The sequence below is a fragment of the Barbus barbus genome (genome assembly GCF_936440315.1).
Source record: "Barbus barbus genome assembly, chromosome: 17".
Classification (NCBI taxonomy): domain Eukaryota; kingdom Metazoa; phylum Chordata; class Actinopteri; order Cypriniformes; family Cyprinidae; genus Barbus; species Barbus barbus.
In genome coordinates, this window is record NC_136745.1 from 28,582,168 (window position 1) to 28,607,594 (window position 25,427).

A 25,427-nucleotide genomic window follows, 5' to 3' on the forward strand; every position below is an offset into this window, starting at 1 on the left:
TGCGAAAAGGGTCCATTGACTAAGGTGCATTCTAAACTCAATGTAAATAAAATATATACATGATTTGTATAAATTCAAGGAAAATTCCCTTCAAATTGTTTTGCCAGAAAAGCTTTGTTGCTCTGTGAGCAACATGCCTCGTGAAGTGGATGTTCAGTGCGAGAACAAAACTGTCATTGTACTCCTGCACAGTGTGTCTTGTTGCATTGCGTTTGGTGTGTGTGTGTGTCTATGTGTGTTCTTGTTCATCCTCTTGCGCTGTGACTCTCCTCTCTGCTGCCAGGCCAAAGCAGAAGTTCTCACATGGCCAAAGCCCTTAGTCACATGGCCTGGGCATGTGCCACATAGTGCTAGCAGTCAAAGCGCAGCAACACTAAAGCTTCTCCCCTTTAACATAGATAAAGGACAGTTTAAAAAAGAACAGGAGAGAGAAGGAGACCTGAGGCCAAAGCTTGAAGATTTTAATTGAAACCGAGAACCTGAAAAAGGACTGCAGGGGAATCGATGTGAGAAACTGAGGAAGGTCAAAGGAGGAGAGAGAGAGAGAGAGGGAGGCAGAGCTGCTGAATTGCATGGTCATCTTCCCAGCTGTCCCTGAACATACATTGACATCGGCTTAGCTGTGAGCCACACATCAGGAAAGACAGAAAGGGAGGGAGGGAGGGAGAGGGAACACTGTGTGTGTATACGTGTGTGTTTTGTTAGTGTAACACTGCAGGAACAAGAGGGAGGGATCCTTTCTCAGCTGTTGCAGTGTTTGCACATGGTTTATGACACTGCAGTAAGCGTAGCTCAATCCCTCTCCTAACACTGCTCACCGTTCACCCGTCATGCACCTAAAATATAGCAATGATCTGCTGGGGTCAAATGGGAACTTTAGAAATTGGGTTGAAGAGTTTCTGAATGCAGTCAGGCTTCTGGTTTACTATAAAGTCTTAAGTTCTTCTACAAAGCACAGCTCAGTTTTGCTGTACAAAGCTAGCATTTTATGGAATTTAATAAACATTCTTGATTGGTGAAATCATGCCTTTCACATCTTTAACCTTGAGGGCTACTGCATAATACAGCGTGCTATTCTCTGCAGCCTACATTTCAAACAGCAGCATCAGTCATACTGTTGCCATGGAGAGATATTAATTGCTTTATTTCCAAAACATTCACGCCAGCAAGCGCTGTGATACGCAACATTACAATAGCAGCTGAAGAAAGTGTGAATTAGTCATTTTGTGGCAGCTTAAGCTAGCCAATGTTTTGTGTTAAGCTAAAATTAAGGTCACATCCTTTTCTTCAATCCTTGAAGAGCATGTGAAATAACGCAAAATTGATTGCATCACCTGGGGTGATGTCTAGCATGTAACTACAGTGAAGATGTGTTGGAACAGCATTGTGAGCTACAAGTGAAGATAGCTGTCTTTTTAATCCTCTGAGCAGCACTTGTCCTTCTGCAAGATGACCTTGTGCGCGGTATCTTGTGACAGACCCACAGACAGACTGATGAAAGGAAAGACCACAAATGGTTATTCAGGTCCCGGCTCTGCCTGGTTTCTGGGAAACAGAAAGTGAGTGATGTCAATGATGGATGCATTTTAAACACAGCTGATTCATTTGTGGCTGTTTATGGCTCTTTAAATATATGGCATGAAAGCCTTGCATGCAAGAGCAATTGTTATATTCTCAGACTAACTGCAAGGTTATTGCTTAATTTGTGGAAAGCTGTATGCTATTTGAAATGTTTTGTATATTAACATATCATATGCAGGTGGTTAAATATGGACAAATCATGAAAGGTTGATTTGATCTATTCCCATTTCAGCAAGTCAGTTCCACTTCAGATGAATCATTACATGAATTGCTTAAAACAGATTCATCCAGGGGATGTCATACATGTTTTTAATCCAATGCTGCAGAGAAATGGATTGATTTTCATCTGGTCCAGGCATGAATAGTCAAGCGCTAAAACTCGATTACAGGCTGAAAATAGTAGCAGCTTACTTTAATGGGATTGCAGGCTGCAGTGAGCACTAGAACTGGCCTACTGAGACACCAAACCCATCATTAAAAAGATATAGACTGTGTCTGGCCGTATGTAAAGGCAGCTTGCAGACTGAATGAATTGTGAAGAAAAACCAGGCAGGAATCTGTGGACCATCATCAGATATTTCTCTTTAAAATGCGATAGGAAGCTGTGAAGCATGCATTTTCCAGACCAAGAAAAGGCTAAAGTTCATGTAAACATCTCATATTTCATTATTTGTTTAATACACATTTAATAATTGCAAAGAAGCTGCTTTTTCAATTATAGAATGCACATGTAGGTTCATTACTGGCACTCGGTATAGTATTTCTAAATGCTATTTATTATTATTTATTTTATTGTTTAGAGGAGTCTAAAACGCAGTGCATAGACAGCAAATATTGAAACATTTCAAAACCGGTCGTATAAGGTATTTACATTCTGGGCATGTACAGTCACCCTTCTCTGTGTGACAGAAAGTAACTGGTTGAGAAAGAGGTGTGGTTGCGATTCTCGTGTCCAATCAAATGCCGCGTAGAGGCAAACCTGGGCGGAGATTCTACTATACAAGGGCGGGGTTAAAGACGGAAGTTCAACCGGATTGGTCGGTCGATTGCAACACTCACAAACCATGGTCATCTGCAGCTTGTCCTTGCAACTTGGAAACGTAAGAAAACCTGTCTCATTCTCAGTGTGTATTCTGAAAATCTTTAGCAAAAACATCCGAGACGCGTCGCGCGGTAATTGTTGTCCGACGATGGTGCGTGATCGTTTTCAATCGCTGTCTTTATTCTAACACCGACTGCGATGCACGGAGTCATTAAGCACCCAGAACACGAAGTCTGTCGTTTGCAGTGAGATCTGAAATAATCTAGCGTTGCATGTGAAGCAAATGTATCAGAAATTCACCGAGTAGCGTTCGGCATCACAACCGTAGGATTTAATCGACGCGTCAATGTAAATTTGAGGATTTTTATGGTCATATTTGGACACTACCCCTATCGCACATAGACTGAAACGTCATCAACATTTTCCTGTATTTAAATGGTTGAGAGAGAGGAGGTCATTGCTGAAATAAGGAAGAACGCCGGTAGGTCAATTGCATTTTACTGAAACATTTGCGATGACAATGCTTTGAAAATGCGTCGGCCTTGTTGAATTATTAGATAAGGTGGCCTGTGTCATGATGACTTGTCGTGATATGTTAAAAGACGACCCCGTTTTGCTTCGAAGGAACATATGTCGATGAAATCAATGGTGCACTGCCTACGGCGTTTCTCTTTGCACCATATTTTCCTTTTGATCTCATTAAGATTGAGAGCAAAGTGCATAAATCCACGATAGACCCGTATTACGTGTGACTATGCATGATGGTGTAAAAATGAATGGAGAATGTATTATTATGGTATAATGGTTGGATGATTTGATTCATTAGCTGTTTAGTATTCTGAATATTTTCCATTTCTCTCTCCCTCTCTCTCTCACAAACACAAACACACACACAAGGGTATTAAAAGAAACTAAGGGAATTACACGCAAGTGAAGATTTACTCGATTAGGCTACATAAATGGGGGATTACGGCTTTCTGGTTAAAAACAACGCTGCAAACAAATCAGTTTTTCCGGTAAGAATTCATCCACACCTGCAGCATCCGGTTCACCACCAGACAGCACCTCCAAGCCCCCCGGCTTTCATAAGCAACAACAACACTACCAATGGTGGAAGTGTTGGGTCTGCTTGGCTTTTTCCAGCTGTGACGACCCACTCTAACATGCAAGATGATATTTTGGAGTCCGAGACGTCCAAGGCTCCGCAAACTCAACAAGAGAGTCAGGAAGGACAAGACAAGCAGATACTGTCTCCGCCAGGTCACCAAGAAGCACCGGGAATCATATCGGAGTTGGACAACTCCATACCAGAGGAGAACCAGCTGGAGAAAGGGACCATGGAGAACGCCAACGGAAAAGAGGCGCTGCGGCTCGAATCTCCAGTGTTATCAGGGTTTGACTATCAGGAGACGTCTGCTATTGGTACTTTAGCACAGTCTAGTAGCTCTTCTTCGTCATCCCTTACTGGCTTCAGCAGCTGGTCCACTGCTATGCCCCCCAACCCTTCAACCTTGATCGAAGAGGTTGGCTTTTTCAATCAGGCTGCTACTACTAACAGTGCTCCTCCTCCGCTGCTATTTCAAAGTTTCTCTCATCACACCAGTACAGGATTCGGGGGGAACTTCTCCCACCAGATAGGGCCTCTATCTCAGCACCATCCATCTCCTCATCCTCACTTCCAGCACCCTCATAATCAGCACCGCAGGTCCTCGGCCAGCCCCCATCAACCTCCCTTCTCCCACCGCAGTGCTGCTTTCAACCAGTTGCCCCATTTGGGGAACAACCTAAGCAAGCCTCCTTCCCCTTGGGGGAGCTATCAGAGCCCCTCGTCCACCCCATCTTCTACTTCATGGAGCCCAGGTGGAGGGTATGGAGGCTGGGGAAGCTCTCAGGGACGGGAGTATCGCCGAGGGCTGAACGGAGGGGTCAATCCCCTCAACTCGATCTCTCCTTTAAAGAAGTCTTTCCCAAATAACCAAACCCCAACGCAGAAGTATCCCCGCAACAACTCTGGCTTCAACACTAAACCATGGATGGAGGATACCATAAACCGCAATGACAGCATCTTTCCTTTTCAGGTAACTAAAACTCCTAATTATTAGCTGTTGATGATTTTAATAGAGGAGCATGTTGTTTAGAGGTTTAATAAGGTTGCATAGATGTGTGTGTGTTTATTGGGGATGAGATGAAAACAAATCTGTTGCTTTTTTTTCTTTCTTTCTCCATTTGCTCCCTTTGGCCTAACCTAATCTGATAGTGACAAAGAGCTCATGTGGCATGTTTGTTAGATAAATGTGATGGATCAAAGCTCAGATGAGTAATGCGGTCCTGTCGCTCCACTTCTGCAAGCTGTGAATGTCACGATATAAAAAGACATGGATGAGTGAGTCAAAATCAGGGGATGGCACAGGCAACAGGAGGAGAACTGGAAAGTCTGATACTCTCTGATATAACCACCAATTATCAGTTATTCCAGATATTGGCATTCACTGATACTAGGGACTTTTCCAAATTTAGTCAAAGAGGCTATTCTTATTACTTCTGTATCTATCATCGATTTAATAAGTGCAAGGCCAACAGATGATTTGATAAACAAAACCTTCCGATTTGAAATGGAGTAATTTTAGAACATAATTGCTTATCTGGCAAAATTTGTAGTACTGTAATTATTTTGGTAACTGTCTGATTTGCATATTACCAGCAAGTCTGAACTGCATTATGTGCTTTAGTACACAGTGAGATTATGTTCTTGTTTGAACCGCAGTGGTAACCCACTGAAAACACTCACTGTTTCACATGATCAGTGTGTCTTCCCTGTTCAGTTTGTAGCCTAATACCAAGAACAAACCTTGTATTGTGTTAGCAAGGCTTTTTCCTCTTGGTAAGCAGAGGCCTGTTGTGCTGCAACACCCAAGGGTAATGGATAAAGGCTACGAAGGCACTCTAAATCAGGTGACTACAGACTCCATGTAAATGCAAAGCATTGGTCCTTTTGCAAGAAAACAGACAAAGAGAATGACCTCTTTTCTTTGGGTCTGTAGCCTTAGAGAGCCGTGATGCATTATTTTATTGGTGTACATGTCAAGTGCCCAAGTGTATGAGTCTCTGTATGTTAATGTGTGCCCTAGTTGCAAGTTTGGATGGGTGGTGTGACGGATATCATCTGCATTTTTACTGTTGCTGATATTCAAAACAAAATGATGTGCATGCGAACGGTTTCCAAAACTGTTGATATCACATAAAGAGAACTTCATCTGCATAAAACGCATTTAAGACAGAATGACGGGGTCTAATCACATCTCTCTTGTTGTTTTTGCAGGAGCGCAGTCGGTCCTTTGATGGATTCAGCATGCACTCTCTAGAGAACTCTCTGATCGACATCATGAGAGCCGAGCAGGATTCCTTGAAAGGTATATTATTCTCTTCCATCATTGCAAATCCTGCCTCACATTAGTATTAAGTAATATATTATGTTTTTGAGTATTCAAAATGAGTATTAAACATCACTTAGAATTTATAGGCAAGGCATTTTCAATTGTTCAATTTTCTCTGCTATTTATACTTTGAGTTTTGACTCCGTGTTTTGAAAGGAAATATTCAATATAGCATATTTAATTCTGTGGCTATGGATTTAAATGTATTGTATTAAGAAAAATAATAGAATTGGTTTACTTTGCTTTGATGCTTATGCTTGCTGCACTACAAATAATGCATGCTATGTCTTTTGTTGTTGTTTTATGCCCCTTTTGATATTTCAGTTTAAAATCTCTGTTGTATTAGTTATTAAAATCTGGATTCACTGACCAGTATGTTGTAATCTCAACATCATACAGTAGTTTCAGTGTTTGCCTCAGTGCCTATGTTGCATCAGATCTGCAATATGCAATTTTTGTATTGTATTTGCTGCATTATAATTTTTTTTTGTTTGTTTTTGTGAAGAAAAGTTTTCTGTCTTGCTCAGGAGGCAGAGTTCCTGAAGTCAACTTTTTTTAAATTTTTTTTACAAAGCCGAGGTGACAGTTTTTAACCAGTGATCTTAGTGTAGGTGTTCTCTTCCCTTTCTCTCCCTGAAAACTCCCCAATACTCCCTAATTATTTAATATATTTAGTTAATTTGCATAGCACATTTAAAAACAACTAGAGTTGGCTTTCCATTAAAACGACATTCCATCAGCCTAAATAACAAAAATCCAAAAATGATGAAACGCCCAATAAATATACAGTACAATCTACAGTAATTCTTCCGTCATGGTCACCTCATTAATTGGTTATCTTGTTCTCTTTCGAAGGGTGGCAGACTGTCAACTAGCCTATGTCAAAACATTTTAATTGAATCATAAAGTGATTATTTAGTCCGTTTGCCTCATTATGTTTATGCAAAGAACATACTGAAGACCATGTGACCCCAAAAAAAGCAACTTTGTGTCAGCAGATGCAAGTTCAGCTGAAGTGATGCATATCACGAGAGGCCGAATATCATGGTTTCATTCAGGCTATTCTATAAAATTATCTTAAGTCAAATATAACCATACCAAATTTCCCCCAAACTGCAAAATATGCCAAAAATATGTAACTCATATTCTTTCCATTCATCATAACAGATGGGACAAATGCATACTGTGTCTGTGCCCCATACTAATGTTTTCCTGCATTTGAGTAACGCATATACAACCGTGCTTTCTAAGTTTTTGGTTTTGGAATCTGTTTCAGTTTAGTGATTTATAGATGCCACAGGATGAGTGTTTCAGAAAGCACAGCCACGGAATAAGTTGAAAGAAGAGGCATGGAGATGCTCTCCCAATATATCACCTAAGCTCCCTTCAGGATTTGAAGGATAATCTAGGACAAACACTGGAGAGTTGGACATGTAGTTTCTGCACAGACCTGGTTTAGTTATTTTCACGTACTGTAGTTGCATAATGTACACTACTTTAAAAAAAAAAAAACATTAATCATGCTTAATAATAAGGGAAAGGGAAGTCGTGTGTGGCCAAGTATGGTGACCCATACTCTGAATTTGTGCTCTGCATTTAACCCATCCAAGTGTACACTCAGTAGTGAACATACACCCGGAGCAGTGGGCAGCCAATGCTGCAGCGCCCGGGGAGGAGTTTGGGGTTCAGTGCCTTGCTCAAGGGTCTCACCTCAGTCGTGGTATTGAGGGTGGAGAGAGTGCTGGTTAATCACTCCCCCCACCTACAATCCCCGCCGGACCTGAGACTCAAACCCACGACCTTCAGGTTACAAGTCCAACTCTCTTTAAAGGGAAAATAATATAGGATTTAATAAATTATGTTTGAAAAGCACAAATATGGTAAACCAACGGATTTCATTGGTTTGCTTGTTCTGCGTGAAGTGGGTTACATTATGCTTTCCAATATTTGTGGACTTGGATGTGTTATTGTGCATTTAATACAAATATCATCCATTTTACCAGTAGTGTTTTAAGCCGTTTGACAGCATCTGAGAGAATTTTCTAACTCCTTGCTTAAGTTTATTCTGTTTTATTTCACATGCAGCAAGGAATTACGGGAGGCGACGAGGTAAAGATCACAGAAATGTCTGTCTGTCAAGTTACAACATGCCTTTGTGTTAAATTATGTTGGTTGCCAGGCTAGGATTTTGTACTCTGTTGTTTAGAAACTTTCCTCTCTCATTGTTTTCAAATGAAGGAGGATGTTAATTGCTACTCTACAAAATCTATAGCCACTTTTCAATGCATATAAATGCTTGTTAGGTGACTTAAGCATCAGTGCCACTAAATGGCCTTTGGGGCTATATTGTGTATAGGTTACTCATCGTTGTTTCCCATGGAGGATGAGCGGACTTACGGAGAGGATGAGAGGTCTGATCAGAGTCTGAGTGGACTGGGTTCACCACACAGTTTCCCTCACCAAAATGGCGACCGCATTGAGCGCTTTTCTCGCAAGGTCTTTGTTGGTGGTCTACCTCCGGACATAGATGAAGGTACTAAAGCATAACAAGCACTTCTTTCCAGGGTTATTTTTGTTTTTGTTTTTAAATGTGCATCAAACACGTTGAATGTATTTTTATATAAAAATTTCAGATGAGATCACTGCCAGTTTCCGACGCTTTGGACATTTGTTTGTGGACTGGCCTCACAAAGCAGAAAGCAAATCATATTTTCCACCGAAAGGTGAGTTTGAAAGTAATTTGCACGGACGTTTATTAAGAAATGAGTCATGCAGATATCAGCTTCTCTCATTTCGGCAGATGAATTTTGCATTCCTACATAGGTGCGTCCATTGTTTAAAGCTGAGCTCCAGATGAATATCATAAGTGGGGCCTGAGCAAAGGCTACAGGTCAAGGTTATTGAAAGTGACTGCTGGTTACTACTTACATTTATACCTTCAATGCACCCGTTGTCCTGCAGGTTATGCGTTCCTTCTGTTTCAAGACGAGAGCTCGGTCCAGGCACTGATTGAAGCTTGTATGGAAGAGGATGGGAAGCTCTTTCTCTGTGTCTCTAGCCCTACAATCAAAGACAAGCCAGTAAGATATTAAAAGGCTGTATATCTGCTGTTTCTGTGACTTTGCAAGTTGTGAGAAAGCAGTAGAGTTAAATATAAACCGAAAGTTGAAACCTGCTCCAGCACTGTGTCTACTCATTTCCACCGGTGTTTGCTGTATGGAACATGACAAGCTAGTGATTCTCTTATGTTCACCGTGTGACTTCAGGTCCAGATACGACCCTGGAATTTGAACGACAGTGACTTTGTGATGGATGGCTCTCAGCCCCTTGACCCCAGAAAAACAATCTTTGTTGGGGGAGTTCCACGACCTCTACGAGCTGGTTTGTTTGGCTTTTTAGATAGTACCATGATCACTTTTTTTTTTGCCACAGTAAGCAGTAATTTTTTTGGACATCATTTACAGTGTGTACTGTAGTAACAATCATCCAGTACATTTTCTCTGAAAACATGCTTGTTGCAATATGATTGTTGCATGCATGATGCAAGTAATGTTTTGAGTGTTTTTGAAAGCCATTTTAAAGTTATTCAAATTTTTTTTTTATTAATTTTTTTTTTTTATTGTTACCCCATTACAGTGGAGCTCGCAATGATTATGGACAGACTGTACGGCGGGGTGTGCTATGCTGGCATTGACACTGACCCTGAGCTGAAGTATCCTAAAGGGGCTGGACGAGTGGCCTTCTCCAATCAGCAGAGCTACATTGCTGCTATCAGCGCCCGCTTTGTGCAGCTGCAACACGGAGAGATCGATAAACGGGTGAGAGTGGGGGTTGGATCTTTGCGCTGTGTAGTATATGCAAACTGATATAGTCTATTATATAATATATAGTCTAGTCTATTTTTTTTTTCTGTGCTTTACTGAACAAAGTTCTTTAGCTTTCTATATATGCAATATTAGCACCATCTACTGCAGGGCCAGCAGTAATTTTTATACGGCCCTCTGACTGAATCTTTGCACTGCCTGATTGTTCTTGTAAACTGTCTAGGTTTATTTTTTTGCAATTTAAGCATTGAAACTATTTTTTTTTTTTTTAATAGCCAGTTCCTTTCTGAAGGAGTTTATGTCTGGACCTTAAACACTATTTTAATTTAAATAAACCGTTTTTGTTTCACAGGGTATGTGCGGCATTTTTAAAATCAAATTTAAGTCTATTTTAACTTTTAAGACCTGCACAAGTAAATTTAATATCGTATGAGCTATGTCTATGGTAACATTAAACCATAAAATGACTGTAAAAACATGTTCAGATACAGGTTTTCACAAAAACAAAGTTCTATAAAAATGCTCATATTTCATAGTTCAACATTTCAGCCTATAAAACATTAAGAAATGGGATGAGTCAAAAGTATCAGTTATTATATTCATTTAAAACATATAAATTATATCTTACTGTCTTAAATGTTTAGATTTTCAGAAGGCATATTAACTTATTGAACCACTGGTTCACATTTCCAACTGCATGTTTGCTTTTTTTAAAATAGTGTTTTTGTTGTTTTTAGTTTTTTTTTCATATGCAATAGTCCGGGGAAAAGAAACCGCAGTCGAGCTTGTTAAAAAATGCAAATTCATTCTCTGCCAATAGGTGGTGGTTTTAAATCGAACTATAGAAGTTTACTGGTAACTGCTGTACACAAAGCAGCACTGCACTAATAAATGTGACTTTATCAGGTAATATACATAGGCAAGATGAAATGAAATAAATGCCATCCATACATTTCTGAAGACCGACGCTTCCTTCAGAGATGCGTTCATATAAATGCCCCACATTTTGACTTTTAAACGTGCAGCACTCATGTTTATTCAACAAAATGCTAGATTTTTTTATGGCCTTTATAAATTGCAGGAACCCTGGTTTCATGTTAATGTGCTGCTTCCAGTGAAACCTGATATTGAATAATTACTCTAGAAAACAAATCCCACTTCAAGTTTTCATATGGATAAGAAAGTAGAGCTCTGATCTACTGTATACTACAATAATGCCAGACTCTTAATTGTTTAAATGGTTTCTCACCCTTGTTCTTAAACATGTGCTAAGCTAAAAGTGTCTGCTTTTCCCAGGTGGAAGTGAAGCCATATGTACTGGATGACCAGCTGTGTGATGAGTGTCAGGGCACGCGTTGTGGGGGCAAGTTCGCCCCGTTCTTCTGTGCTAATGTCACTTGTCTTCAGTACTACTGTGAATACTGCTGGGCAGCCATTCACTCGCGTGCCGGACGGGAGTTTCACAAGCCTCTAGTGAAGGAGGGAGGAGACCGGCCTCGCCACATCTCCTTCCGCTGGAACTGATCGGGAGGTCAAGGCTGTGTTATTCATATACATGCACTTTTCATTTTGCTAAGTCCTTTTTATTTAGAGTTCTTTTTTAAGTCTGAAATTGTATTTATTCTTAAGTTTTTAATTTTTTTTTTTTTTGCAGAAGAGAATGCTAAAAGAAAATGGTGTAATCCTGATTTTTGTTGAAAAGCTACATTGGTGCGCATGAAGACTTGAATGCATTAGATTTAAAAAAAAAATATAGATGTTTAGCCTGACTTGACTCTGAATTACTGTTCTATCTTTTATTCTCTCAGAGCCTCATCTTTTGTTTGTAATGGGTCACATTTTCACTTTAAACTGTTGAAGGCTACACACAAAGAGGCTGGAAATGTAAGGGTTCGAGCCTCGTTCATATGACTTTATTGTTGAGGTTTGCTCTTTCAATGACTAATCTTAAATGGCTGCATGGCAAATGTGGATACAGCAAAATGACAACACGGTAACAACTAACGAGACCACAAGCTATTGTATGAATGACATTTTTAAGGGTTTCATTCTGGAATGGATTACATGGACTGGTTCTAACGTTAAGGCAAATCTTTGTGATTAAGTGGAAAAGATTTATATTAAAATCCTTTAGATGGTCTCATCCTAACAATGCTCAGACACTGTAAGGTTACTACTAAACTGCATCCAAGTTACCTATACCTTAATCAAGCGTAAGATCTGAGGCAAGGCTAACGGACAACTAAGAACAGCAGTGATGCAGGATGTGACTGTTTGTCATGCTTGATGCACAGTTTTTAGGTCAGGCAAACCAAAGCTGAGCCTTAGAGATGTCCTACTGTCTGTGATACAATGAAGATTATATATATATATGATAGAAAGCTTAAATTTTATTGGTTTGATGGGTTAAAAAAATAACGAAATCTATTAACTTAAGTATTTATGATTCTTGTAATGGTAATGGCAGTAACTTTGGCTCATTTGTCAGGGATTTTGTGCTACAAGCTAACTCATTGTTGTAGTATTTGCTAATGAGAAATTACCATGTGTTGCATTGATGGTGTTTTACTGCATGGGTTTTGCCATGGGTTATTTGGTGTTCTACCCGAGCATTGCAGTAGCTGAGCACATTTCAAAGAATTTGAAAAACAAATATTATTTTTTACATGGTCTGCTGATTTTTGTACTGTGTTTTATAGCTAATTATTTTGTCATGGACGTAAAACCATTATGCACTACTTTTCTAAATATTGTTTTTCAAGTCACTTTTTTTCCACAAATGGAAAGTCCTTTTGTGATAACTTTTCTTTTTTTCACTTGTTGAATATAGATTTTGTACCTTTTGTTACCGAGAGATCTGGTTATAACGCAAACATACCTTAAGGAAAAGACAAAAAGCTAGTATAATTTTGTTTGGGTATTTATGTGCTGAAATCCCTAGATTGTCACATATATATTTAGGTGACTGTATTGTTGAAACTAATATCTAATATTTGCAAAATGCAAACAGTGTTCTGTCTCAATGGACAAAGTAAATATTGAATCTAGCATGACACAAATTCCTTAAAATGTGTGGTACATGTAGAAATATATACCTACCCACTATCAGTTATGAGAATGATGATATCTCCCTCATTATTGGCTGTAGAAAATAAAATAACACTGTAAATTAGAGTAATGTTAGGATGCACCTTGTATCACGATATACTGAAATATCAATGTTTACTGTTATGTATAATTCTGAGAGGCAACAAGGTTCATTTATTCATTAGGTACGCATGAGCTAAATGAATAAGTCAGGGTTTAATTGCTTTAATAGTGCTTTTGTTTCAACCCTTTTCCCAAACTTTCAGTTATATGTACCTTGCCCATGCACAAAGTGTGCATAACCCACTGTATCGTGTTTACTAGTCGACAAAAAGAAGCATACTAGAGGGCGATTAGTCACATATTGATTCAGGGTTTACTTGAATACGCTTTCAAAATATTGACAGTGAGATCTGTGCAATACTTTACAGTGTACTTCTAATATAACCATTACTTTCAACGTGTCTCACCTCACAAACTCTCCTTCAGCCATTATAACCTTTAACATCTGATTTATATATAAAAAAAAAACAATACCACTGAAATTATAGGTGTGTTCACTTTTACGTATTCACATATTTTCCTACTTGAGTTCATGCTACTGTGATTACAATGTAAATATTAAGTGAATAATGTTTTAACCATTTACTGATATATTTTTAATTGGAACGTAATTGTCATTTCGATTATAGTTTTTGATCAGTACACTTATTAGATTTTCTAGTTTTAATAATCACTATATTGTGCTTCATGTCTACAGAAGGATAAGAAAAAATATCAGAAAATTAACTGCTAATTTAAATTTACATAGTTTATAACTGTGTATGGGAAGGTGTATTTATCAATAGATTTTTATAAGAGGAATAATTTTTTTGCTATGTCATTTCTAAGTTTTAATTTTTATATTTTAAATCCATATGGAGTTATGTAAAGAGAAATATCATTTTATAGTTGGGTTAGTCATACATGTGATTTGGTAGTTGAGTCTTGATTATTTGCAGTTAAATATTTATAACAGAATGCTTAAAGTATTTGTAATGTGAAATGTTGAATGAATAAACTTGATTGCAGGAAATGCCGTGGTTCTCGTCTTTAACCGTGAATATGAATCAAAGTTATCAATGAAATTTGATCTTCGTGTTTAATTTCAGTCAAACTATATAGAATCAAAGTGCAAGGCATCATCTTTTAATAGAGCACAATAGGAAATGCATGCTGTCTGAGAATGGGGTCAAATCTACTTTTAGCTTGTCTGATAGCACATGCTGCCTAAAAGAGGGTGTTAGGAGGACATCCGGGTGAGACCTTGATTATTCTGCAAGATTAATTACTGCTGATTGATTGATTACTGTAAGGTTGAGCTGCTGAGGCCTCACAGAAGTGCATCTTAACCTGTGCAATTGCATTACTTGAAGCCCATCATGCTGTGATGTTTATTATCTGTGAATCATCTACATGTGCCGTATCATTTGTTTAAGTCTGAACAGTGTATCTTAATGCAGGCACTGATTTAGATGATTACTGGAGGATCACACACTAATGGTGTGTACATCTTTAATGAAACAGTATTTCTTTCATCCATATCTCAGAGAAAAATCTGACATTTGAATATGTTTGTGCATAGAATTGCATTACTTTTCACTGAACCACACTGTATCTGAAGTAACTTACAATATAACTGCTGGGACAGTTCATCTGCGGCATGCTGAAGTATCTCAAGGGCACGCGTTTCAACGATCTGAAATTAAAAGAGCATTTTGTCATCATTTATACATAAGCATGCCTTCGTGTGCCATAGGCGCCATCTCTAAAAGCTAAGATTTTGAATGAATAGCATAATGATTTTGATCATGTTCCTCATCTTTGGTGCACAAGACCAGAAGCAGAAGACAACTTCTGGAATCAATTCACTTTCATTGAAAAAGAAGATGATTTTGAGTTTTGTGGCAAAAATGGCATATAGATAAACAGAAAAAAAATTAATTCATTAATTTGTTAACTGTTCCTTTAAGAGCCTAACGTCACCTTAGCTCCTCCTCCTTTTTAGAACCTGAGTAGCCGTCGCTCAGCGCATCCTCTTCCGCTGATAATAGTTACGTTTACAAAGTTTAATTTTAGTTAAGTTTCACAAAACTGAACTTTTTTGAATAACCTAAGCTAGCTCTTAAAGTGTGGTGCAGCTGTTAATTATGGCAACTTTCCGTAAATTACTCTACGTACCGTGCTTCGACACTCAGTCGCCTCAAACCGAAAAGGAATCGGGATATAACGGAGAAAACAACAAACAACATAAACTGAACGGGTTGATTCAAGAGGCGACTCCCTTACTCTTCCCAGACTTTACAAGTCCCGAAATAACACCATGTTTTTCAAGAAAGGTGAAAGGTAACCATCTTTTGAGGTTGTATGCTAATATTAGATCAACGGTTAATCTGAGGGCATCTAAAGGCGGGAAATCACGGCGCGGGAAACGCGTCACTTATGAAGATGTAGAAGAACAGCCACACAGTAAGTGATTTAAAACACTATAATCAGGGGCGTAGCCATCATTTCAAAAGGGGGGGGGGACGGAATGTCTAGTGTTATAACTTACCTGTTCTTTTTTTTCAGTTAACTCTTGTCTAATTGACAGGTTTTATTTTTAATCATACCTTTTTGCTTAATATGCTTTATGATTATATTGTTATATATGATTATAAAACAGAAGGAAAGAAAGAGAGAAAAAAGAAAGAAATACAACAGCTTGTCACTGGGACAGTACCATTAAAAGGACATCTTTGTACCTTATTTACCCCAAAAAGTTGCATAGTTGTACATTACGGTACATATTGGTACTCTATATGTGCACCTTTTTGAGTATAAGTTACAAAGATGTCCTTATAAGGGTACTATTGTTTACATATTTCAGATTGTATTTTGTGAGTGTTGTATGTACAGTACATGGCACACAGTAATGGATACTTGCACATTCACATACTCCTTTATTCTGTTCTGTTCTATTATACATTAGTCTGATTAGTCTGTTAAAAGAAATATCTTATCATAGACAACGCTGTAAATAATCTTTACCTCTGAAGCCTCACTGAAACTTTCTGCCTCATTCACTCTCAACTCTGTATTCACTTCTGCCTCTGTCTACAGCAAATAAAGTAGTGTTTGAAACATGTACATACAGGGAATAGTGACATACAGAAGAACATAATAAATTAAGTACACTGCTGGACAATAACCAATCATTTGTATCCTAAATCATTTTTTAACACTTTAGAATGATAAACACATATTCACTATTAACTATGACTTTTACTTCAATAAACTCTTCATTTACTGCTTATTAATAGCTTGTAAGGTAGTCGTTGTAGTTGTTAAGTTTAGGTATTAGGTATAATTATGGGATGCAGAATATGGTCATGAAGAATACAGACTTAATATGTGCTTAAGTACTAATAATCAACCAATATGCAAGCTAATAATTACCTACTGTAGTTAAAAAGGATAGCTGAGAAGTTGTTCATCATACTAATGTTATTTTTTATTTTTCTATATTTGACTAATTATGTGTTTTCTATGATTGGTCCATATATAATCCTACAAACGATTGTGTATTAATAGATTTTATACAATGTAAAAACAGCCAGGTGTTAAAAGCCACTCTATCAGTTCTTCTCAGCTGTGAAGTTTGTTTTTCTTGCGTGTCTTCCTGATTCTGCTAACAAACCTAGGCTGACTGTTTCTTGTTCATTCTTGACAACACATAAAAACGTCAAATTAGTGCAATAATGACAGAGCAGCCCTAAATGAAGATCGGTCCTGTATCAGTGCTTGCATACTTGATTGCCTAATCTAAGTTACATTATTTCAGAGTTAAACATGTCACAATGCTGCAAACGCTGTAAAATCTCAGTTCAACATTATCTTTATTCTTATTTGAAGGGTTCTGATAATATACATACGTGTTAAAATAAAAGACGTTACATAAGAGTTACGGAAAAATACACTGAAAATAAATAAGTGCATGTTTGTCCAGGCAGTTTCTTTTGTTGTTTTTTTTTTTCATATAATGAACATCAAAACTTGCTAATTATTCAACAAGAGCAATAGGCAGAGTCACTGAACACCGTGCAACACTATTCGGATCCCACATGACAACTTACGCTGCTTGACTTTTTCGTAAAAAAGGAGTGAAGAGTTTCTTGCCGCTTTGAACTCATCGCGACCTCTATTGAATGATGGATACAGCGCGGGACCGCGGGCGCGAGGCTGGGCATGTCGTGACGTCACAAACTGAGTGACTGATTGCCATGGAACGTAAACGTCATGTATATCTTGTCTCTTTGAATTTTAAATCATTCTGCATTTATATACATTGCTCCATTAAAACCTCAACATATCGAGAACACAACTGTCCAATGAAAAAGTGCGGGGGACGAATTTACTTTTTATAAAAAGTGGGGGGGACACGTCCCCCGTGTAATCTACGCCCCTGACTATAATACTCGTTTGAGTAAAGTAGCTGCATAATTGTGCTTTGTCCTTTTTTATAGGAGCCTCACCTGATACTTTTGGATTCCCACCAAGATATGTTAAAGCAGATGATATGGTGAGTTCAGTACAGTGTTAACATTTTATGGCATTTCATTATCATTATCACGACCTATCTTATTTTGTATGGCTATGTCAGTCCCGATCCCGAACTAAACAGGATGTATTGAGGACAATCAAGAGAATGGTGGAGGAGAACAGGGTCATCAGAGAGCGGTTACTCAGCTTGAGGCAGCAGAGCCGAAGCTAATGAGGTTTGCCCAGTTAAAAGGGATAGTTCACCCCAAAATAGAAAATTCTGGCATCATTTGTTCACAGGCTGTTATTTTGTATTTATTGGTAATTTTAAGTGTCTGATCATCCATCTCTGGAGCTTCTTTCAGTTACTTCAAAGTGTATTTACACAAACGCACTGTTTACTTTACTTTTACTTTTAGTCTACGACTTACAAATAAGAAAAAGTAACTAACTGTAAATACTCTATACGCACCCATTTAAGAAAATACAAAAATTAAAATTGACAAATGCATACAACAACATTTCAATAGTAAACATATAAAGGAAAAAAAATTATAAAATAAAAAGCGATACTCGCACGGTAGAGTCGATGGTCTTTACACTCTTTACTTTTTACTTTTAGTCATTTAGCAGACGCTTTTATCCAACAAATAAGAATGTTTCAAAGCAGCTTCACTGAAAATCATGATAATAATTATAATATCTTATAGGGATGCACCGAAATTAAAATTCTGGATGCATTTGGCTGAAAACCAAAACCGAAAATGCTTTGTTTTATTATTTTATTAAACTATAAAAACTCATTTTTAATTTAGCTCAATAATTTTAATGATACTGAATTTAAAATCACAAGGCAATAAAATAACCACACTTTTATTGAAAGTAACACAATAAAATTGGACAGAACATGTTAATATAGTCATCAAACCTGCATTTATTTTAATATACTTTATTAATTTACTTTGCATTTTATGCAATGTTGAATTATTAATAGTGTTGAAAACCTGTGATACTTTTTTCAGGATTCTTCGATGAATAAAAAGTTAAATAAGAACAGCATTTATTTAAAATATAACTTTTGTAACAATATACACTACCATTCAAACACTGCTGGTCTTTCAATGAGGGGAAGCTCATTTTCGGCCTACATCATAAAAATTGTCCATTTATTTATATTATTATATTTATATATTTACGGGAATATATGAGAAGGAAATCGAGTCAGCCGACCTGCTATATGTAGCTGATTCGTCTTCGAGATGAACGTGTTCTTACGCATTTTTAATCAATAAAATGTTAACACAATAGTACAGATTTGACCATTAATTTTTTGACATTATAGGGGAAGCCGAGCTTAAAGAAATCCCCACTGCGTTCAAAAACTTGAGGTCAGTATCTGTTAAATTGATAGAAACAGTGATAGTAAAGATTGATATTGTTAGAAAACATCTCTACTTTGAATAAATGCTGTTCTTTTAAACTTTTTTATTTATTTTATATATTTTATTAAAATAGTATATTAAAACAGAAAAACATTCTTTTAAATTGTAATAATATTTCACAATATTAGGCTACTGTTTTTTTCTGTATTTTTGATCAAATAAATGCAGGCTTTATGAGCATAAGACACTTTAATAATGCTGCATAATTATCCAAAATGATAATATAATAAAGTCCTTTCACGTCACCATTTCCCCAGCCTACACTTCACATAATAGGCCTGTAGGTGGCACTTGGGCTTCATTAACTAAGATAGTTTCATCAAATAGTAAACAGTGTATATATCATACATAAATATAAGTTAATTGAATAGCCTACTGATTACCATCATTGCGACGTTTGGCGCTGCACGGTTTTGTGCAGTGCTTTTGTAGTCATTTAGCATACATTTTCCCAGCGATGTAATATAAAATGAGACAAACCGCAGATCCAGATTGCTCCACAAATAAGCTCGTCGGTCTCATGTAATTTTCAACCGATTTATGAATAAGAATGGAAAATAACCGCTCCACTTCACATATTGTCCAATGAAATTGAACTTCTTGTGCCAGATCATGATTAGTTGGTGTAGCTACATGACTAATGATGAATTATGTAATATTCTAAAATATGTAATAGCCTATATGGATTTTCAATTAAATCGACTCACTAGCTTTGATTATTGATGAAAATTTTTTAAAATATTGTTTGGTTTATTTTTTCCTTCTGTCGACCCATATGCACTCACTGAAATAACCGTATATGGCTCGAGAGCCTATGGTTTCTGAAAATTCACGCAACCCATAGCAACGCCTCAGATTGACAGATATGTAAAAATAAACAGGAATTTTCTGACTTTTGAGCAAGTAGTTACTGTTTTGAACAAATTGTCCTGTTAATTAGAATTCAAATGCATTTTGTTTTATTAACCACAATATCATTGCTATTTGTCCGAGAGGGGCACTTTTGAATAATTTTGAGAAAGGGCAGGGGCTCGAGCCCCCAAAGCCCCCCCTTCTGCACGTGCCTGACCCCTTTATGATACACCATGGGTGTCTAATCCTGCTTCTGCAGGGCCAGTATCCTGCAGAGTTTAGCATCAACCAGCTCCAACACATTTGCCTGGAAGTTTCTCTTGAGTCTGAAGTCCTTGATTACTTTGATTCAGGTGTGTTTAATTAAAATTGAAGGTAAAATCTGCAGGACGGTGGCCCTCTAGGTTTGGAAACAGCCTGTTTTACACCAATATTATTTTATTTTTTAATGGATCACTAAAGGAGAATTTTTGAAGAATCTCCATATGAACATAAATACACTTTAAAATAGACTCTAGATTACAAGTCTTTCGTAGCCGTGTTATTATGGTGTTAGGAACAGACTGAAATGTATGTATGACAAAGAGCTGTGTGAACAACATTACAGGGAGAATAAATAAGGACATACGTTTTTACTATTATAGGTGAACGTGTCATAATAATGCAAAATCTTTCCATTAAACTGACTTTCATTAGCCTAATTCTTTTTAATTTCAGTTTCAGGTGGTACCACATACAGCAGATTTTCAAGAGGAATGTTCACATGCCACAATGCTGTTTATTACATGCATCCATATACTTTATTATTAGAATCTAAATTCTTAGGACTTCAAAAAATGGTAAATTTACAGAAGACATGAGCATGACTTACAGATGGCCACTAGATGGTGATATTTCCAAAATTAAGAGCAACTACATAAAGGCTCTTGCACTCCTTTTAAATTATACTGTATGTAGTATGTAGCTGTTACTTTTTTGATATTTACAAGGAGAATGACCTTCTAATGTGTTCATTCATTAACTTTATAGGACTTCTTCATCACTAAAACGGTTCCTCTTCCCACTGTTTTGTTCCATTGTCAGCTGTAGTGTTACTATTTAAGCTTTCTAGTGACAGATTATATTTTGTTATCGCATGTCAGGTTGTTAGTAACCAAAAACAGAAACACTGAATGGTCATCACTGATTGCATGCATACATTTATTTATTTATTTATTTATCTGATTTTAGAGGTTTTGAAAAAAACAACAAAATGTGTTAGAAAAAGGTTTGTTATTGTATGTCAAGTTGTTTGTGGCAAAAACAATTATTAAAACATTGAATGACCATCACTGATTACATTAATCTTATTTCTATTCTATTCTATTTTAACTGATACTAGATGTTTCAAAAAGCAACAAAAGGAGACTTACTTGTCAGTAAATGTTTTGCCCACAACAAAATTGCATTACATTCCCAGTGTCGAAAGAGCACAACATCTTGCTTATGCAGGTTGTGGTTTTGTGGTAGCAATCATCAAATAGAAAAGCTATTGTTGAGAACATGACCTCAGACATTTAAATTGAGATAGATTAATCATGTTGTCAAGTCAAGTCTGTATAATGAAGCAATAAACCCAAGGCTTGATTACAGACAGTGCTTATAGTTTAGGCCCCTCTTCTGGGCGCCTGTGATGATTATGTGTTTTCCTCGAGCATCAGATAAATGGCAGTGGATAGATCTCTAAGATTAAATGCAACTACTGTAAATGTTTGTTGTAGATTAGGGTAAATTATAGAACTCGAGTAAGAAAAGGAATAGTTGCTTGGGGATGTTTAGATCTGACAGTAACCAGCTAAACATATATTTCGCAATAGATTATATAGACCTTACAACGTGTTTGGTTCTTGTAATTAAGTATCTCACAATGAATCAGCATTAAATTGATAGGAGCATGTAGAAACTGAATTGAACTGTTAAACAAACTTCTAAGGAAGTGGAAAGTCCAGAACAGTGAACTGCAGTTGTGCACGACTGCGTGACATTCAGGCTTTGCACATTTGATACGGATTCCAGCAATGAATTAAGCTGTAATTATTTTCACCACCAGACCAGGCTCATTTAGGTTCATGTGTTGAAACATGCTAAACAAGCGGAGCCACACCTTCTCTTTTACACTGTTATGAGTCCTTAGCCACAAGCAGGGGTTGCTTAATGTAATTTTTATAATGATGTGCGGATAAACAGGGAAAACACAAATTATCTCTCACAGGATAAGATAGCAATGTTGGACCACACTGCATCAATGTACGCAATTTCCAGACACAGTATGACAATTACAACTCTTTCTCACACACACACACACACACACACACACACACATAGTGGATATATCCACTCTAAGAAAAGTCTGTAAAAATAGCATATCACTCTTAAGTATCTCACGATGCCAGAAGAAGCTTTTTGTCTAAATGGTTCCACCTTTATGTTTCACAAAATGTTCTTTGTGTTGAAGTTCTTCAGATCATAAAAAGCTAAGAAAGAGATGGTTCTTTAAAGACTTTAAGTGCCTTTATTTTTAAGAGTACTGTGTTAATGTGAAGGATTTTCACAGGTGATTCTGAATCATGTATTGAATTTTGTCGTGCTTTGAATCATGTGTTGTGTTTTAGGGCTAAATGAAATATCTGTAAACTTAATGGATAATATCATGGCAGAACATTACCAGCACCTTTTCTGTTTTTTGTTCCACTTTTTTCGGTTTATTTTTATACCTACTCTGTAATAAATCAATTAATGTTTTTCTTGGGCAGTAGATATATCTGTAGATGACCAACCCTGCTTTATGTTTCCTTTGAATTTAGCTTCAAAGGGCTCATTGAACTTTAATACAATACAGTTTTTCATTTTGGTTGGTTGCATTTTCTTTTCTCCTGCCGGTCTACATCACCATAAAGCTGTTTCATTCTTTCCACTTCATCTTTGGCATTCAGATTTAAAATATTCTGTGAAATGACACATTATGTCATAATTAGCTCCAGTAAACTGATGTAATCTCTTCAATTATCTGTTTTCCGCTCTCAACTTTCCACTGGCTTGATGTGGTTGGATGCACACAAAACAGCACAAAGACAATGACAGTGACTCAGCTTGATGCTTCCACACACACCTTATGCTGCTGGTTACATTTGCACATCTTTTCCCTCACGACAGCACCCATAATTAATGAAATATCACCCCTTGAACAGCTGGAATTAGTTCTGAGGCTAAAAAGCTCTCTGTTTGAAGCACATGGGAGGAGATATTGTGAAAGCATAGGTGCTTTGTAGTTGCTTCTCGAACACCGTTAATATCACCGATAACAACTGACTGCTGAAACTGTACAGACCTGTAAATATATTGCACAAATTCAGTATTAGATTACATAATCAGATTACAAAAATTAGCTACTTGTAATTAGATTACATTTTAAAATGCTCATAATCAGATTACAGATTTATGAATTACATGATTACATATAGTCACACAATGGCAGTAAATTATTCTTAATTTATTGATTCTCCACAGTTTTTTTTCTTTTAAAGTTTCCTTTCTGAAGGAATCTACCACTTACTGTATATAAATGAGACTAATAATTATGCAAGTTACTAAACACTGTCGATGCACAACTGGGAAATCCTCTCTTCATCATATCCACTGACCTAATTATTAATATTCAAAGTGTGGTCAAAACCTGAAAAACTTTGTCCATGTAATCTCATGTTTGTTCATGTAATGTAGGGATTCCCAAGCTTTTGACATTTTTATGATTTCATTAATTATTAGCTTTTCATGAGTACCCTACAGCTTTTTCATGAACCCTGCTGTAATGTAAAGTTTAATGCATTTTATGATTTTGATAATAAAAAAAAGTTTTTTTTTCGTTTTTGTTGTTTTTCCTCAATATGGTACACGATAATCACATTCATGTGATAAACAAGTTAGGTCAAAAGTAATCTAAAAGTAGTCAGACTACTTTACCTAATGTGTGTAATCCAGATTAGTAATTTGTAATCTGTAACAGACTACAATTTGTAGCTAATCTACCCAGAACGGATGGTCTTATCCATCGTTTGGTGTGAAAAAGCCCAACACGACCAAATTCCCGATTGTGAATGATATACAGCTACAATTTAAGACTGATCACAGACAATAAGGCTTCATTTAATAGATGTGAACCAGTGACCCTGGCTGGCGGCGATCTCATAAACCAGTGCTTTACGGCTTTTAATTCACAATGTGACAGAGAGCAATAAAATGCCCTGTACCTCCTGAATTATAAAACATGTTGTAAAAAAGTCCTTGATAGAAGCAACCACAGGGTTCAGCTGCTCGTGTGAAGAAAATACCACAAACCCATAAAGAATTCCTCAAAATATGATGCTTAGAAGCCAAACCGAAATGATTCTCAAGGAAATTATGTTACTTTTCCCAGAAATGGTTTTGCCAGCGCACAGGTATAATTGCATATTGCCATGAGGAAACAGAAGAGTGTCAGGAAGAAGCCTTCAAGCACTTTACATTGTGCAAGCGCTGATGAGGGTGTAATAAGAAGCTGGATCCATATAGCCAAGAGGGACACAGACAGGCAGTCCAGCTGTGTCAGAAACATTAGGCTCACTGTGCATGTTTCATTTAGTATGAGAACTACTCACATTCAACAGCACTTCCAAGTTCAGTCACAGTACAGTGGCTTCCTTCTTGACTGGCACTGCATATTTCATCTATTGGAAAAAGCTATCAAACAAACACTATCCGGGTGCAATTGTGCTGAACGTCATTCTTGCCAGCCATGTGAAGAGCCTCATCTGGTGTATTTTTACGTAATCTGAAAAATGAGGTCAAGTTTGATATTGTGCTGCATTTATGAACTGAATGTTCCCGTAGTGCAGTTCAACCCTAAAAGTGGGGTTGTCTGCTGCATCAAATACTTTGCCTCTAGAGACACGAATTGTGCATAATGGTCTGCTTACATTTCAGTGTAGCTTAATGAAGAGAAATGAACTGTTTAAAGGCAATGATGGTGAAATTGTTATGAGGTCCAAATTCAAATCTTTAATTTTGTATATTTATAGAATTTCAAACTGAATAATGTAATTGTTATTCATGGCTTCTTGGGTTTTTTTTTTTTTAAGAAATGGCTTGTGGTGGTTAAATAAACGCAAATTTGCTGAAGTGCAAATTATGTTCCCAAGCAATTTTAATTCAGCAGTCTAGAATTTTTTTTGCCTTAAATGGTTTAATTAGTACATCTAACAGGATTACTTTTGTGTTTATGCTCATTTATAAAATATATTGTTTCTAAAGTCACGCACTATTCAAACTAGGGCAAAAAACAAACAAACAATATATACTTTAGTTTTTTTGTAAACAGTGAAGCTCAGTAAAATATTTTGGAAAACCCTCACATACAAAAATATTTTTCAAAATGTATTTCAGGGCCAAGAAAATATATTTCCAATCTTACAGTAGCCTGGGTAATTAAAAAAAATGGCCAAAAATATATTCATATTTTGGTATTTTGAAAATATATATATTTTTGCTGTATGACGTTTTGTAAATCCATCTGAACTTTACTCAAAATGAT

General features: G+C 36.9%; 2 protein-coding genes across 7 annotated transcripts; both read left to right on the plus strand.

Annotated features, from left to right (window-relative positions):
• The first annotated feature begins 2,608 nt into the window (after positions 1-2,608).
• On the plus strand, positions 2,609-14,040 carry LOC306883553 (cytoplasmic polyadenylation element-binding protein 4-like). 6 transcript variants are annotated; one of them, XM_079438887.1, is made up of 11 exons: positions 2,613-2,681; positions 3,521-4,701; positions 5,943-6,033; positions 8,143-8,166; positions 8,414-8,590; positions 8,691-8,780; positions 9,019-9,137; positions 9,324-9,438; positions 9,694-9,875; positions 11,178-11,412; positions 11,536-14,040. In XM_079438887.1, the coding sequence occupies exons 2-10, from the start codon at positions 3,583-3,585 to the stop codon at positions 11,403-11,405; spliced, it is 2,145 nt and encodes a 714-aa protein (XP_079295013.1). In that variant the 5' UTR covers positions 2,613-2,681; positions 3,521-3,582; the 3' UTR covers positions 11,406-11,412; positions 11,536-14,040. The 6 variants fall into 6 exon arrangements, with proteins under 6 accessions (XP_079295016.1, XP_079295013.1, XP_079295011.1 ...); XM_079438890.1 differs by lacking the exon at positions 8,143-8,166 and having other exon boundaries at positions 2,609-2,681; positions 11,536-11,622; XM_079438885.1 differs by having other exon boundaries at positions 11,178-14,040.
• Positions 14,041-15,004: 964 nt separating this feature from the next.
• LOC306883393 (uncharacterized protein) lies at positions 15,005-22,710 on the plus strand. Its single transcript, XM_079438605.1, has 4 exons — positions 15,005-15,476; positions 17,513-17,568; positions 17,650-17,764; positions 20,540-22,710. The coding sequence occupies exons 1-3, from the start codon at positions 15,158-15,160 to the stop codon at positions 17,758-17,760; spliced, it is 486 nt and encodes a 161-aa protein (XP_079294731.1). The 5' UTR covers positions 15,005-15,157; the 3' UTR covers positions 17,761-17,764; positions 20,540-22,710.
• Positions 22,711-25,427: the final 2,717 nt, after the last annotated feature.

Coding starts and splice junctions, on each gene's coding strand:
- LOC306883553 (XM_079438885.1), top strand. CDS start 3,583: ATGGGGGATTACGGCTTTCTGGTTAAAAACAACGCTGCAAACAAATCA. Junction 4,702..5,942: donor ACAGCATCTTTCCTTTTCAG/GTAACTAAAACT, acceptor TTGTTTTTGCAG/GAGCGCAGTCGGTCCTTTGA. Junction 6,034..8,142: donor CGAGCAGGATTCCTTGAAAG/GTATATTATTCT, acceptor TTTCACATGCAG/CAAGGAATTACGGGAGGCGA.
- LOC306883393 (XM_079438605.1), top strand. CDS start 15,158: ATGGCAACTTTCCGTAAATTACTCTACGTACCGTGCTTCGACACTCAG. Junction 15,477..17,512: donor TGTAGAAGAACAGCCACACA/GTAAGTGATTTA, acceptor CCTTTTTTATAG/GAGCCTCACCTGATACTTTT. Junction 17,569..17,649: donor ATGTTAAAGCAGATGATATG/GTGAGTTCAGTA, acceptor TGGCTATGTCAG/TCCCGATCCCGAACTAAACA.